Raw genomic sequence first — 13,366 nt, forward strand, 5'->3', positions numbered from 1 at the left:
GGTCTTTTAAAAAACTGCTTCACTCCTACGAGATTGCGCTACTGCACTCCAGCCTCGATGACAGAGAGAGACTCTGTCTCAAAAAAAAAAAAAAAAAGTCTCACTCCTAAACACTCCCATTTACAAGATCTTTTCTATATAAGAACTTTTTAAATAGGCGGGTGGGGGGGAGGAAATCACAAAAATACGCATAATGTGTTATAACAAAAACATTAGGTATATCAAAGTCCAGAAATGAGAACCACGTAAATGGGTAAGCAAGTCCATAAGGAGGTCCTAATTTTGGGATTTCATTCTAAAATATTACACCAGAAAGCTAATTATACAGACTCATTTGAATCTGACCAAACAAAACATCTTTTAACTACCCTTCCTCTCATTCTGGTATTCCTTTACTAATCCACAGAAAGTTTTTCCAGGTAGTCCCCCGCAATTCTAAGGATTTTTAGACTTTATGACTCACCTCAGTAATCACTGAGATGTTCTGTTTTCTTCAGCACAACTGCCAAAAAACCCAGTAATTGTTAAGTCACACAATCATTTTCTAGTTACGGGCCCCACCAATATAGCAGTAGGGTTTAAAACAGAGGTATTGAGGGTAACTATTAGGATCTATCCAGTGTGACTAGGTCACTCACTAGAAATGCCAACATGCATTTCACGTTTTTATGAATACTTTTGAGCAAAATTACTGTTACGAATAAAAAACTGATTCTGCTCGGCTGTTTTCTTACTGAGAAAATTTAGTCCACGTGGATTACTGACGATATGTCACATTTTAAAAATTATTCCATTCTATAAAACTAGTCAATTTATACTCCAATTCCACTATTTAAAAATGTGTGTTTCGTTTAACAGAATATAAGATGTTAACAGAAAAAGATCAACGTCTATCTTATCGGGGACGTCCTTCTGTCTAAGATGTTTTCAGTCCCTGCAAAACCACTGTTTGCTTTCAAAAAGTAGCATAAGCCTCGTGCAGAGTGACACAGACGCTTGTCTAAGGTCACAGAAGAAGCGTCTGCGCTGGCAAGTAAATTCCTCAGCATCCAGAAAGCCAGCGCTTTCTCCAGTTTCCTCATAGCTTTATCCCGTGAGGAGCACGCGGAAACCTCTACCCATGCAGGATGTTTCTAAGAACCACTTCTTCCATGTCTTAACTAAGAAGGCTCCCACAGCTGGTGCCAATCAGGTGGAGAACATGGCAAGTCCCCGAAATGCACTTCCAAAGACAGGAAAGATTGCAGTGGGACAGAACCCAGAAAATCTCTCACATTCTCGAAAGCCCGAAAGAGAACCTCCAAGAAAGACGTTTGCCTCTCCTCCACCTCTTTATCTCGGCGGGAGAGGAAGCCTCGCCCCCATTCATCCCGCCCCTTCTCCCCACCCCGCCGCAGGGAGAAGTTTACCATGGCTGCCTGCGGCCCCTTCACTTCCGGTGCCGGTGCCGCTAGGGCTGCGCCATCCCCCCAGTCAATCGGACAACCATAGCCTCCAACTGACCTTTCTGACAGCTCTGAGACTCCTCCGGCCACGACTAGGTGCTGTCCTGGAGGAAACGGTGGAGGACGGCCGCACAAAAACCAATCTACCTGATGAAAACTCCGTTCCCTTCTCGCCAGAAACATAAAATGCGATGGAGCTACGGCCACCGCTGCCGAGACAAAATGGCGCCGACAAGCTGGTTTAGCGCAGGCGCTTTGGAAAGACCCTGCCCCGCCCCCGTGCAAGCCCCTGGCTGCAATTCTGGGTTCCGTTTCCATGGGACACTCCGCCGCCAATCCTCGTGTCGAACTGCTCTTCCTGACCCCTCAATTCACCAATCAGTGCCCAGTCAAGCACATCCGGAGTCGTCTCTACCAATCATTTCTCAGGACTTGCTTACTCAATAACCAACTCTCCAATAAAGTTGGTCTTCGGAAAAAGCCAATCATAAGTGGAAGATGTCCTACCTGCTGTTTTTCTCACCAATCCATGAAGTTTCACAGCTACATCCAATGAGGACGGCAGGTAGCGAGGTCCTATCCGAAGCTCTTCGGCGTCATGAGCAGCCAATAGGAGTTCGTGTAGAAGCGAGTCTGCTCAACAGCTTGTTATTTGGTGGATTGTGGCAGTAAATCGGGGCGAGTGGGGAACCCGGCGCAGGAACTGCAGCCGCGGCTGGGAGTGGTGCTGCCCGGACGGGGGCCCACGGAGGTCAGAGGGGAGGAGGACTCTGGAGTTGACAGCGCGCACTTCACCCGCAGTTGGTAGGTGGGGAGAGGGGAATCCGGGGATACTGAATGGACGAAGTGGCAGTAGCAGCAGCTGCTGCTGCCCGGGGTCCCGGTGCAGTTGGAAGCTTTGGAGGTGGGGAGAGGGATGCTAGGCAAGTGGCACGGCGAGCGCAAGGGAAGGGGCCAGCCATTGACCAGCGGCAGCAACTGCAGGAACCGCCGCCGCAGTTGCAGCCGCCTCCTCGTCCGCTTCCTCGGGTTCCCGGGAAAATGGCTGTGGGGCTGGCCGCGCCGCTAAGTTTGCTTCCGCGCGGTGAAGAGCGGGCTGCTTGGGGGAGCCGTCCCCCAACTCCGCGGCGCGTCCACCTCTGCGGAGTCCGTGGCAGGACTCGAGGGGCTACGAGCTGATACCTCTCTGGGCTGTACAAAAAGTTGAGGCGGGCGCTGGGAGGAGGCAGCGGCTGCTGCGGTGCGGCTCCCCTCCCCTCCCACACCCTGTCCGGGCCACCTCCCCTCCTCCTCCCCTCCGCCCCCCGCCCCCTCCCCCACGCGGGTCCCCCGGGGCTCTGGCGGCTCCCGGCTGAAGGCCGCGGCCCCTGCCCCTTTGGGTGAAGGAGCGCTTCTCCTTTCTGACATGGTGCAGAGCGAAGGAAGGAGAGCAATGGCGCCGTGACACTCCGCTGCCGCCACCGCGGGCCCGGGGCGGGCCGAGGGGGCCGAGCGGCGGAGGCGGGGCGCGGGCCGAAGTCGGGGTATCCGGGGGACCGCGGAGCGGAGGCTCGGCGGTCGTCTCCGCGGGGGACCTGGGGAAGCCCGAACGGAGCTCTGGCCTTTTCCGGAGCTATCTGTCCTGGAGCTCCGAGTTGAGCATTCCGGGTCAAAGTGGCCAGCGAGGCGGGGGCGCGGTGGGCCGCTGGCGAGCTCCGGGGCGGAACGGGCTGCCCTTTGGCGCTCGTGGGGTTCTCGCTGCCCCCTCAGCTCCTGCGTCCTGGCTGCCCTCGTAAGGGATCTTGTCCCTTGGCTGGTGAGGATTCTGCCCCTCCCCGCTGGCGTTTGTTTACTTTCTTTCCCTTGGTCGCTCCCCGCAGTTGACTGATTCTGTCTGTGCCTGTCTTTCCCCCTCCCCATAGTTCTAGCGACTGCGAAGATAGCTCGCTGAGCTGGAACCCCACAGATCACCAACAAAAATGAAGGTAAGTGGAGTCAACGCTGCCCCGATCCTCGCGCCCTGGACACTGCCAATCCTAAGGCTAGTGCCGTGGAATGTCATTTGTTTTGCTACTCAAAATTGATGTTCCTACTGATCAGCAGTTTCGGCATAGGAGGATGTGTTGAATGGGTGAAAAATGATCTGTGTGTCTAAATGCGGAGTTTAGGCCCTCTCTGTAGCAGTACTTTGGAAAGGCTGGTGCAGCCTTTCAATTGTTGTCCATTCGGATAGTATTTTTAAACATTTCCTGTGTTGGCAGCAACCTTTGCAGAAGTAAAGCTTTTGTCCTGCTTTGGTTCTTTGGGGGATTTTTTTGTAAATTTTTTTCTTCCCGTGTGCCAATGCGATTTTCTAAAAGAAAGAATACGTGGATTAAGTAATGAAGGTATCATTTCTTCTGTGTGTAAAATGAACTTATGTGGCTAAAATATTTGAAGTTGAAGTATAATAATAGTTTTAGTTAAATCTTTCCAATAAGTATTTTAAAACATATACTAAAAAGATACATATTCTACTGAGGATGACTGCAAATATCAGTATGTGGATGGTTAAAGGGAAAGGATCTCATATAGCGTTCTTGAATGCTGTGGCCATTGAATGTTTCAGGTCAGATTTTTATTTGCCAAAAGCATTCCTATTCAATTTGTATTTTTTGGAAATGCACTTACTTTAAAAGGTACCCAATTCCTGTCTTATTTACTGTTTCAGTATATTAAGCTCTGAAATATAGCATTTTCCCAAACTTTCTCGTGGTTTTCTATTTTCTCGAAGTAAATGACATATTTAACCTTCTTTAATATTACTTGGTTAAACTTATTAGAAAACAAAAAATCATTTTCTACTTAAAAACGTATCTCCAAAGTGTACACTGTTAACTTTGCACTTAACAATGTTAAGTTGAACTTGTATGGATACACTTTAACTTCCGAAAAAAAAAAAAAAAAGGTAAAATGACAGATTGAGATAGCAATCATCCTGTTACTGTAAAAATTAAAATAAGTGGTAGAGTGACATTTCTTACATCTTTCTATGTATCATTCTGGTCGTGTCCATTTGCTGAAAGTAGATGTTTCTTAGTAACGCTTATTTTTTTATACTAAGAAGATTAGTGTGGTAAACTAGGTATGCCTACAAGTCTGGAGCCATCAGTTCATATCTACATTCATCAGCTGAATTCAGACTTAAAACCTTTCAAGTGCAGCTTTTAGCAGATGAATTTTCCAAATGATACTTTCCTTATGAAAAGATGTTACCTTTATGTGGCTATGTCAATAAACAATTATGTATTGTTAGTGTTAATATTAGCAATATTTCTTTTAATTTGAAAAATTTCAGGAAGCTATAAATGAATAACTTAGTTTTATGATATGTGTAATATGAAATATTTTTTCTGCTTTTTTCTTATCTTTCTGCTTATATAATAGTAGAATTTTTGAAAAATTTTGTATCTGGAGAAAAAACATTATATTTACTCACTGATAATTTTGAATTACAACTTTAAAACATTTTATCATATCAGGACATCAGTCTATAAAATGAAAGGTTGCTAATCAAGTATTTAGGGTATTTTTCAAATTTTCAATGATATTAATAAGCAAGTCATTTTAATATTCTTAATGCTTCAAACACAACCTTTTAATGAGACTTGAGGTTGGAGTAGGGAGGCATAGTAATGACATTCACAGTTTTATGTTCCTTTCACCAGGCGGCAGATGAGCCTGCCTACCTGACAGTGGGAACCGATGTCAGTGCCAAGTACCGAGGTGCCTTCTGTGAGGCAAAGATTAAGACTGTGAAAAGGCTGGTGAAAGTTAAGGTAATATTTGTTTTTATGCAATAGGTTTATTAACTCTAGATTGAAGAAATTTGGGGAGAGAGAGACTGCAAATCAGCATTTTATTGAGTCATTATATGAAAACCCTTTATATACCAAACTTAAAGGAAAAGCACATCAAAAATCAAGAAATAAAAAACTCAAAAGGAGAAATTATTCAAAAATGCTACCATCAAAATACCATGCTCATGATATTTCCTGTCATTTGGCTCTTAACTATTTGTGGTAGCATACTTGGACTGTAATCTATTTTCTCCCCTCATTTAATGTTCAGGTAGAGACAATTTTAGTGTTTAGGATAATACAAATACAACAGGAATTATGTTTTCAAGACAGTGTAAAAAAGCATTTAAAAAGTTTATTTTGTGACTGGGCGTAGTGTCTCATGCCTGTAATCCCAGCACTTTGGGAGGCCGAAGTGGGCAGATCACTTGAGGCCAGGAGTTCAAGAGAAGCCTGGCCAACATGGTGAAACCCTGTTTCTACTAAAATTACAAAAATTAGACCGGGCGCGGTGACTCACGCCTGTAATCCCAGCACTTTGGGAGGCTGAGGTGGGTGGATCACCTGAGGTCAGGAGTTCGAGACCAGCCTGACCAACATGGTGAAATCCTGTCTCTACTAAAAATACAAAAATTAGCTGAGTGTGGTGGCAGGCACCTGTAATCCCAGCTGCTCAGGAGGCTGAGGCAGGAGAATTGCTTGAACCCGGGAGGCGGAGGTTGCAGTGAGCCAAGATCATGCCATTGCACTCCAGCCTGGGTAACAGAGCGAGACTCCATCTCCAAAAAATAAAAAAATTAACCTGGCATGGTGGTGCACACCTGTAGTCCCAGCTACTCGGGAGGCTGAGGCAGGAGAATCGCTTGAACCCAGGAGGTGGAGATTGCAGTGAGCCAAAATCACACCACTGCACTCCAGCCTGGGTGACAGAGGGAGACTAAAAATATATATGTATATTTTTGGCTGTGTGAAGTGGCTCACACCTGCAGTCCCAGCACTTGGGAAGCCTGAGTGGGGGGATTGCTTGAGCAAGGAATTCAAGACCAGCCTGGGCAACATAGTGAGACCTTGTCTGTCCAGAAAAAAAGATAAAAAATATTAGCCAGGTGTGGTGGCAGGCACCTGTGGTCCCAGCTACTCTGGAGGCAGAGGTGGGAGAATTGCTTGAGCCTAGGAGGTCAAGGCTGCAGTGAGCTGTGATTGTGCCACTGCACTCCAGGCCGGATGACAGGGCAAGACACTGTCTCAAAAAAAAAATTTTTTTTTAAGATGCTTTTACTCTGAAATAACTTTTTTTTTTGGTGGTTCCTGCCAGTTATTTTCTTATATGAATATATTTTTAATAGTCTTTGTTACTTTATACTTACATACCTCCTATGCTTATTATAAACATTTTTAACATTATAGAGGTATATCATATAGTTCATGAAGTCCTCCTTAAAAAATTTTATTTAAGTTGATGAATAATAATTTTACGTATTCATGGGCTACATAGTCATGTTTTGATACATATAATGTATGGTGATTAAATCAAGATAATTTGCATATCTGTCATCTCAAACATTTTTCATTTCTTTGTGTTGGGAATATTCAGTATCCTCCTCTTAGCCATTTGAAACAATGTAATATAGCATTGTTAACTGCAGTCATCCTGCTGCGGTATAGAACACTGTGAAAGTCCTCCTTGATACGACTCCAAAGAGATTTGATGTGGTCTTCCAGATTTTTTTTACTGTGCCAGTCATAAAATTATTGTCATTGGTATTGGATCATGCTGTATTGCAGTTTGCTTTATTCACTTATATATCTGATGTTTTCCTACCAGAATTAAGCACCATAAAAGGAGGAAACGTCTGACTTGTTCTATGCCCAACACATAGAGTAGTGCCTGATACATAGTGGACACTCAAAATTTGTTGAATGAATCAGTGAACTAGAGCAGTGATTCCTAAAGGGTCGCTCCAGACCAGCAGCATCAGCCTTACTTGGGAACTTGTTCCAAATGCAAATTTTCCCCACCCCAGATCTACTTCATCAGAAACTCTGGGGGGTAAGATCCAGTAATTGTGTTTTAATAAGCCCTTTAAATATTTCTGATGCATGTTAAAAGTTTAAGAATCAGGCTGGGCACGGTGGGTCATTAATCCCAGCACTTTGGGAAGCCAGAGTGGGCAGATAACTTGAGGCTAGAAGTTTGAGACCCACCTGGCCAAAATGTTGAAACCCTGTCTCTAGTAAAAATACAAAAAATTAGCCAGACATGGTGGTGCACACCTGTAATCCCAGCTACTTGGGAGGCTGAGGCACGAGAATTGCTTGAGCTGGGGAAGCGAAGGTTGAGACCCTGCCTAAGAAAAAAAAAAAGTTTGAGAAACATCGACTAGAAGAGTGTGATTTGTAGGTTAAATAGATGTATCTATGATTATTATAAAATTTATGTTTCAGTTTTCTTGATGAACCTTCAAGTATTAGGATGTCAATTGACATTCATTTCTTTTTGTTTCATACAGTGTTTTTATCATGTCAGCTATATAGGATTTGATTACTCTATATTTATTTGGGATTCTTTAACAATTCAAATTTGGTATTGTGGCTCTTATTTACTTAAAATTAATACAATGATTGTTTTAGGAGGTCTTACCATACATTACCTAGATTTTGAATTTATTTGGACCATCTATTATTTGGACCATAGTAACCAGCCATCTGTTATAGATGGTTACTTTATGTCTTTAGATGTGTAGTAGAAGGGAGCACTTGTTTGTATCAGTACATATTATGATTGTTGCTTAGCTTCACTTTATAAAGGATCAGAGTTCTGATTTTAATTTGTTTACCTTTCATATAGGCAATACAGTTTGATACTGTTGTTTTTCTTTGTGTACTTGGTGGCAATCAGAACCTTTTGTGACTTGATAAGAAGCAATAAAGGCAGTTTTTTTTTACAGTAATCATTAAAGATTATTATATAGTTCATTCATTTAGTAAACAGTTATTAAGTGCTGATAATATGCATTGACACTTGCTAACTGTTGGGGATATAGCAATGAAGGGAAGACTCAGCCCTCAAGGAGCTCACAGTTAATAAGAGAATGTAATAAGTATTACATTAGCAGGGGTCACCACATGGTGCTAAGAAAGCATAAATTAAAGACATTATTGTTATAGTGTTACTATAAATGTATTTGTTTTAAAAGTAATATGCAAATTATTGTGCAAAATGTTTTTCAGGTACTCCTGAAACAGGATAATACCACACAATTGGTACAAGATGACCAAGTAAAGGGTCCTTTAAGAGTATGTATGTTGTACGGTTTAAAATCTGAAATAATCATAGATTTATACCATATTTACTGAATTTACATTTCTACATAGACTTAACATTTTATGAGAACGTTAATCAGAAAACAATACATATGAAGGGTTTAAATATAGTATAAATTGTGATATTGCAATGGCTGTATTCTGTTTTAGAATACTAAACATCTTCTAGAAGGGTAATTTAATATATATAAACCTGTTAAGTTTTTCACCTACCTTTCTGTTTTGAATTCTTGAACTGGATACCTGGCTTTGTTTTTCACATTGTTGCTGTATCTGAGGTGATGTTTAGCCTTCTAAGTTGAGTATCATAACCATCAATCTTTGGTGGTTCTAATTTACCAAGTAAACTATGTTCACTTCCTAATTGAATTTAATGAATACCTAGATTATGTTTTCCATGCATTTCTGGCCATTTGTTTATGTAATAAATCTGTTATATCAGAGTACCACTTTGGTTAATATCTGATATACAAAGGTCTGGAAACTGAAAGAAGGTCAACTGGTCCATCCCTATCTCTCCAGGTGAACCTTTATCTAAAAGGTACCTTAAATACAAATGCTGAATCCAATATTCACTATTTCTGTGAAAGAAAATGGATGCTATTTTGGTTGTCTTATAATTTTACAGTTCTTCGATTTAATTTTCTTGAAGGCAATGTGATATAGTGGAAAAGCTCTAAAGTAAGATTTAAGAGACTGGGCTGTCATGCTGGACTCTGCATATTATTTTCTCTTTCTGAAGGCAATTTTCAGTGTGTAAAGTAGGGGTAATAATAGCTACCTAACTTTTGTCAAAGTGTTTTGTAGCTCAAATTGCATAATAAATAGATAAGTACTATGAATGATAAAGATCTCAGACAGTGTAAGATAGAATTATCATAAGTATGGTGTTTATTTTTCTTAGCTAGATTATATAGTTGGTGGGAGTAATTTGGTTTATTTGTTTAAATTTGGTAAGGAAATTGGGATTTCACATTTTAGGTTGGAGCTATTGTTGAAACAAGGACATCTGATGGATCTTTTCAGGAAGCTATTATCAGCAAGTTGACAGATGCTAGTTGGTATACCGTGGGTAAGTAATTAAGTAATTTAACACAGATTTGATTTGGAGGTTGCATGTATTTGTGTTTTGTGGATACACTGAATCATTGTGTTGGTGGAGAAATATATATTATTTCCTGTCAGTTTACTGGATATAGCTGACTAAAATTCTAAGAATGCCCTGTAGGTAACAAAAATAATTATCTCTTACAGTAAGTTGGCCACTTTTGTCTATTTCATCCAAAAATGTACTTCTATTTTAGGTTACTTTGATGTTTCTCTTCAAGAAAGTTAGATCACATGATTGTGATCACTTTTTCTATAATTACAATTAAAATTGCATAGTTGCGATCGTTACTGTATTGCTACATATTTTATACAAGGGTAATGTAGGTGTTGCCAGACAATTTACAGATTTAAAAAATCCTGACCATGGTAGATTCAAGAATAGGTGATTGTTAACTTAGTTTTTGATTTTTGATACAGTGTGGGTGCTCATATTAACAGCTTTCAAGGTCGGGCACGGTGGCTCATGCCTGTAATCCTAGCATTTTGGAAAGCTGAGGCGGGTGGATCACTTGAGGTCAGAAGTTCGAGACCAGCCTGGCCAACATGGTGAAACCCCGTCTCTACTGAAAATACACAAATTAGCCTGGTATTAGTGGTGCAAGCCTGTAATCCCAGCTACTCCGGAGGCTGAGGCAGGAGAATCGCTTGAACCTGGGAGGCGGAGGTTGCAGTGAGCCCAGATCATGCCACTGCACTCCAGCCTGGGCGACAGAGTGAGATTTGGTCTCAAAAAAAAAAAAAGAAAACAGCTTTTAAGAAAAATATAGATGCTCCTAATATGAATGCATGAATGCATTCTTAACATTCCATGCATAAGCTTATACTGGCTTTAGATAACTTTATTGTATTAATAGTGAGAAGCAACAAGTGTCATAATACTTGTAAGTTAAAACCTTAAAGTAGTACTTAAATAGTTGCTGTCATTATGTTGATGAGAATAGCATTAAGTAACATTTCCAAATCTGTCAGTACTTTCAAACTGCACAATCCTGTGGATAACATCCAATCTATAGCATTGTTGGTTTTTATACTTATTTCTTGGTTTAAGTGGTATAATTATTTTGTGGTTTTCTTGTAGAAATAAAAGAATGACCATTTAGGTTTACTTTTAGTTTACTTGATTTGTTGCTTTGGGTAAAAATCATTCACATCCAGTTGATGCTCAGTGTTGTGAAGAACTATGCTTTGGTTAAAAATTTCTCTGTCTTACCCTGTACCTTCTATTAGTAGTACCAATTTGCTGTGTGTAAGTACTTTTTTCAAACCTCTTTGATTCTTCTTGGACTTACTAGAATTTAGTGTTGGTTCACAGTGGTGCTATTATTCTGAACTACATATTTTTAGGAAGCTTAGTTGTGGCTACTGATAGTTGTTAAATTTTAAAAACTAAGTGGCCGGATGCAGTGGCTCTCACCTGTGATCCCAGCACTTTAGGGGGGCGAGGTGGGCGGATCACCTGAGGTCAAGAGTTCGAGACCAGTCTGGCCAACATGGCGAAACCTTGTCTCTACTAAAAATACAAAAATTAGCTGGGTGTGGTGGTGGGCGTCTGTAATCCCAGCTACTCAGTAGGCTGAGGCAGGAGAATCGCTTGAATCTGGGAGGCGGAGGTTGCAGTAAGCCTAGATTGTGCCATTGCACTCCAGCCTGGGCAACAAGAGCAAAACTGCGTCTCAAAACAAATAAAAACTAAGCTTAATGTTAACTCTTAGAGATTAAGTAAATACACCTTTGCTTTATCAAACTAAGACCTGATAAAAATTACAGGTGTGTGTAGAATCACCGGAAAATATATGATGCATATTCAGATATTTATATTGCACCTTATATTTTAACTCACTATAAAGGTTGTACTCACGTTACTTATGAAGCTTTACTGATAAAATGCGCATGCTCTATAGAAGGATTACTTTTCAGGTTTTCTCATTTTGGGTTTCTTTATCCCAGAGTAGTTATTCAATTATGAATAGCAACCTTTGTCCTCTACATGAGTAGCATTTTAGTGTTTCTAAAAACTAGTCACTGCTAAGCATTCTCTATGGTGATTTTCTGTGTTGGATAATTACAGAAGAAATTGTATAATTCTTGTTCTCAAAGAGCTTTAGAATCTTAATTGCATATAATTGAGGTATCAAGCATTAGTGTACATAAGAATCCCTTGGTGCTTGCTTAGAAAAATGAGGATTTGAGGACCCCAAGCCTCTCCAATTAGTAGGCCTGGGGATGGCAGTACAAGAATGTTTTAATAAGCATGTCAGTGATTCTGATGCAGGTAGTTCACACTTATAAAAACAGGGAAAAACAGATTTATTTGGGAGAAAAATTCAAAATATTAAAGATTTTTGCACTTATGTGCATGAAGGAAATTCATAAAAAGATTTTGAAAGGCACTGTTCCATTCAGAAAACTCAAGATAGCACTGCTATAAAGAACGTTTAGATATTGAAGGAAGTGGATCACATAAAGAATGATCAGAGTATAATGACCTGAGTTACCAGTTGGTTTAAAAAAAACAGTACAATGAAATGTAAAACCTCTTGGATCATGAACATCCTGTATTTTTCTTTCAGTGAGTACCTACTACCTACCTATTGGGTATAATTGCTCTTTTCTGGAATTTTTTTTTGATTTCTAGTTCCTAGCAAAGTATTACATGGGTATAGTCAGAAAATTATTCAGAGTGTTTATGACATCTGTTACCTTTTTTGGTTTCATGAGATACCAGAAATTATGTCAGATTATTAAAAATAAAACAAGAGGATACCACATTGCTGGTTTGGATCAAATAGGAGTTATGATCATTAGTGATCTAAAGTTATCATTAGAGTCAGTGATATTAACTTCTTCTTACATAATACAGGTATCAATTTCCCTTCTGTTAAACTTGATTAACCAATTTTGAAAGAGATTATGGATATAGTATGACTCAGTTTTTTAAAAATCTGGTAATATCTTACCCTCTAATGGTTTATTTCTTGTTTGCTTGTTCGTTTGTTTTAGAGACAGGATCTTGCTCTGTTGCCCAGGCTTTTGTTCAGTAGCATTATTGTAGCTTCCTGCAGCCCTGAATTCCTGGGCTCAAGCAGTCTTACTGCCTTAGCCTCCCAAAGTGTTGGGATTACAGGCATGAGCCACTGCTCTCAGCTTCCCCTTTAATGTTGAATAGTAAACAGCACCAACTCAAGGGGATTTTTTTGTTTCTGTTTTTGAGCAATAGAAATATTTCCTCTTCCTACCATTCCTACCATAGTTTACTCATTGATAGTTCTTATCCTTGCCATTAAAGATAAGGAATCTGTAAGATGTGGAAGTGTGTTATCTGTTCAGTCATTCAAAAGGTGTTAAAATTGGGATTAGAATTCATATCTCTATCCAGCCCAAATCTCTAGTTATGTTTTTTAAAAAAGGAATTAATATGTCCAGTTAAATGTTACCACTAACTCCTGGTAAATACAACTGTCAGTAAGACATTTTGAAGGTACTCTCTGTTTTGCCTTTTTGTAATATAAAAACATATACTTGAAAAGTAAGGAAAAGTTAAAGGATAGAAATTTCAGTAATTCTAGTAATTAACTTTGAAAATGTACACACACAGATCATTTATCAAGTTTAGCACTAAAATCTATCATCTGTATTAATGTTTTTGTAACAAGAAGTGCTTAAGATTCA

The 13,366-nt window shown here is 40.2% G+C and overlaps 1 protein-coding gene and 1 long non-coding RNA gene across 11 annotated transcripts in view; one reads left to right on the plus strand and one right to left on the minus strand.

Annotated features, from left to right (window-relative positions):
* Positions 1–1,686, minus strand: part of LOC129137068 (uncharacterized) — a 32,876-nt gene extending 31,190 nt beyond the window's left edge. Inside the window, exon 1 of the long non-coding RNA XR_010151135.1 lies at positions 1,504–1,686. This is a non-coding gene — a long non-coding RNA (uncharacterized LOC129137068). The remainder of the gene's footprint in view (positions 1–1,503) is intronic.
* ARID4A (AT-rich interaction domain 4A) overlaps positions 1,686–13,366 on the plus strand; it is a 75,581-nt gene continuing 63,900 nt past the window's right edge. For 5 of the 10 annotated variants that reach the window (XM_009427865.5, XM_009427869.5, XM_509974.7 and 2 more), the window contains exons 1-5: positions 1,686–2,249; positions 3,347–3,409; positions 5,132–5,242; positions 8,495–8,560; positions 9,569–9,659. In XM_009427865.5, the coding sequence (XP_009426140.2) occupies positions 3,404–3,409; positions 5,132–5,242; positions 8,495–8,560; positions 9,569–9,659 (274 nt within the window). In that variant the 5' untranslated portion in view covers positions 1,686–2,249; positions 3,347–3,403. Of the gene's footprint in view, positions 2,250–3,124; positions 3,241–3,346; positions 3,410–5,131; positions 5,243–8,494; positions 8,561–9,568; positions 9,660–13,366 lie in introns of those variants that run through there. The other 5 variants (XM_063793472.1, XM_009427866.4, XM_009427867.4 and 2 more) reach the window with 5 other exon arrangements.

This window comes from Pan troglodytes, chromosome 15 (genome assembly GCF_028858775.2).
Source record: "Pan troglodytes isolate AG18354 chromosome 15, NHGRI_mPanTro3-v2.0_pri, whole genome shotgun sequence".
Classification (NCBI taxonomy): domain Eukaryota; kingdom Metazoa; phylum Chordata; class Mammalia; order Primates; family Hominidae; genus Pan; species Pan troglodytes.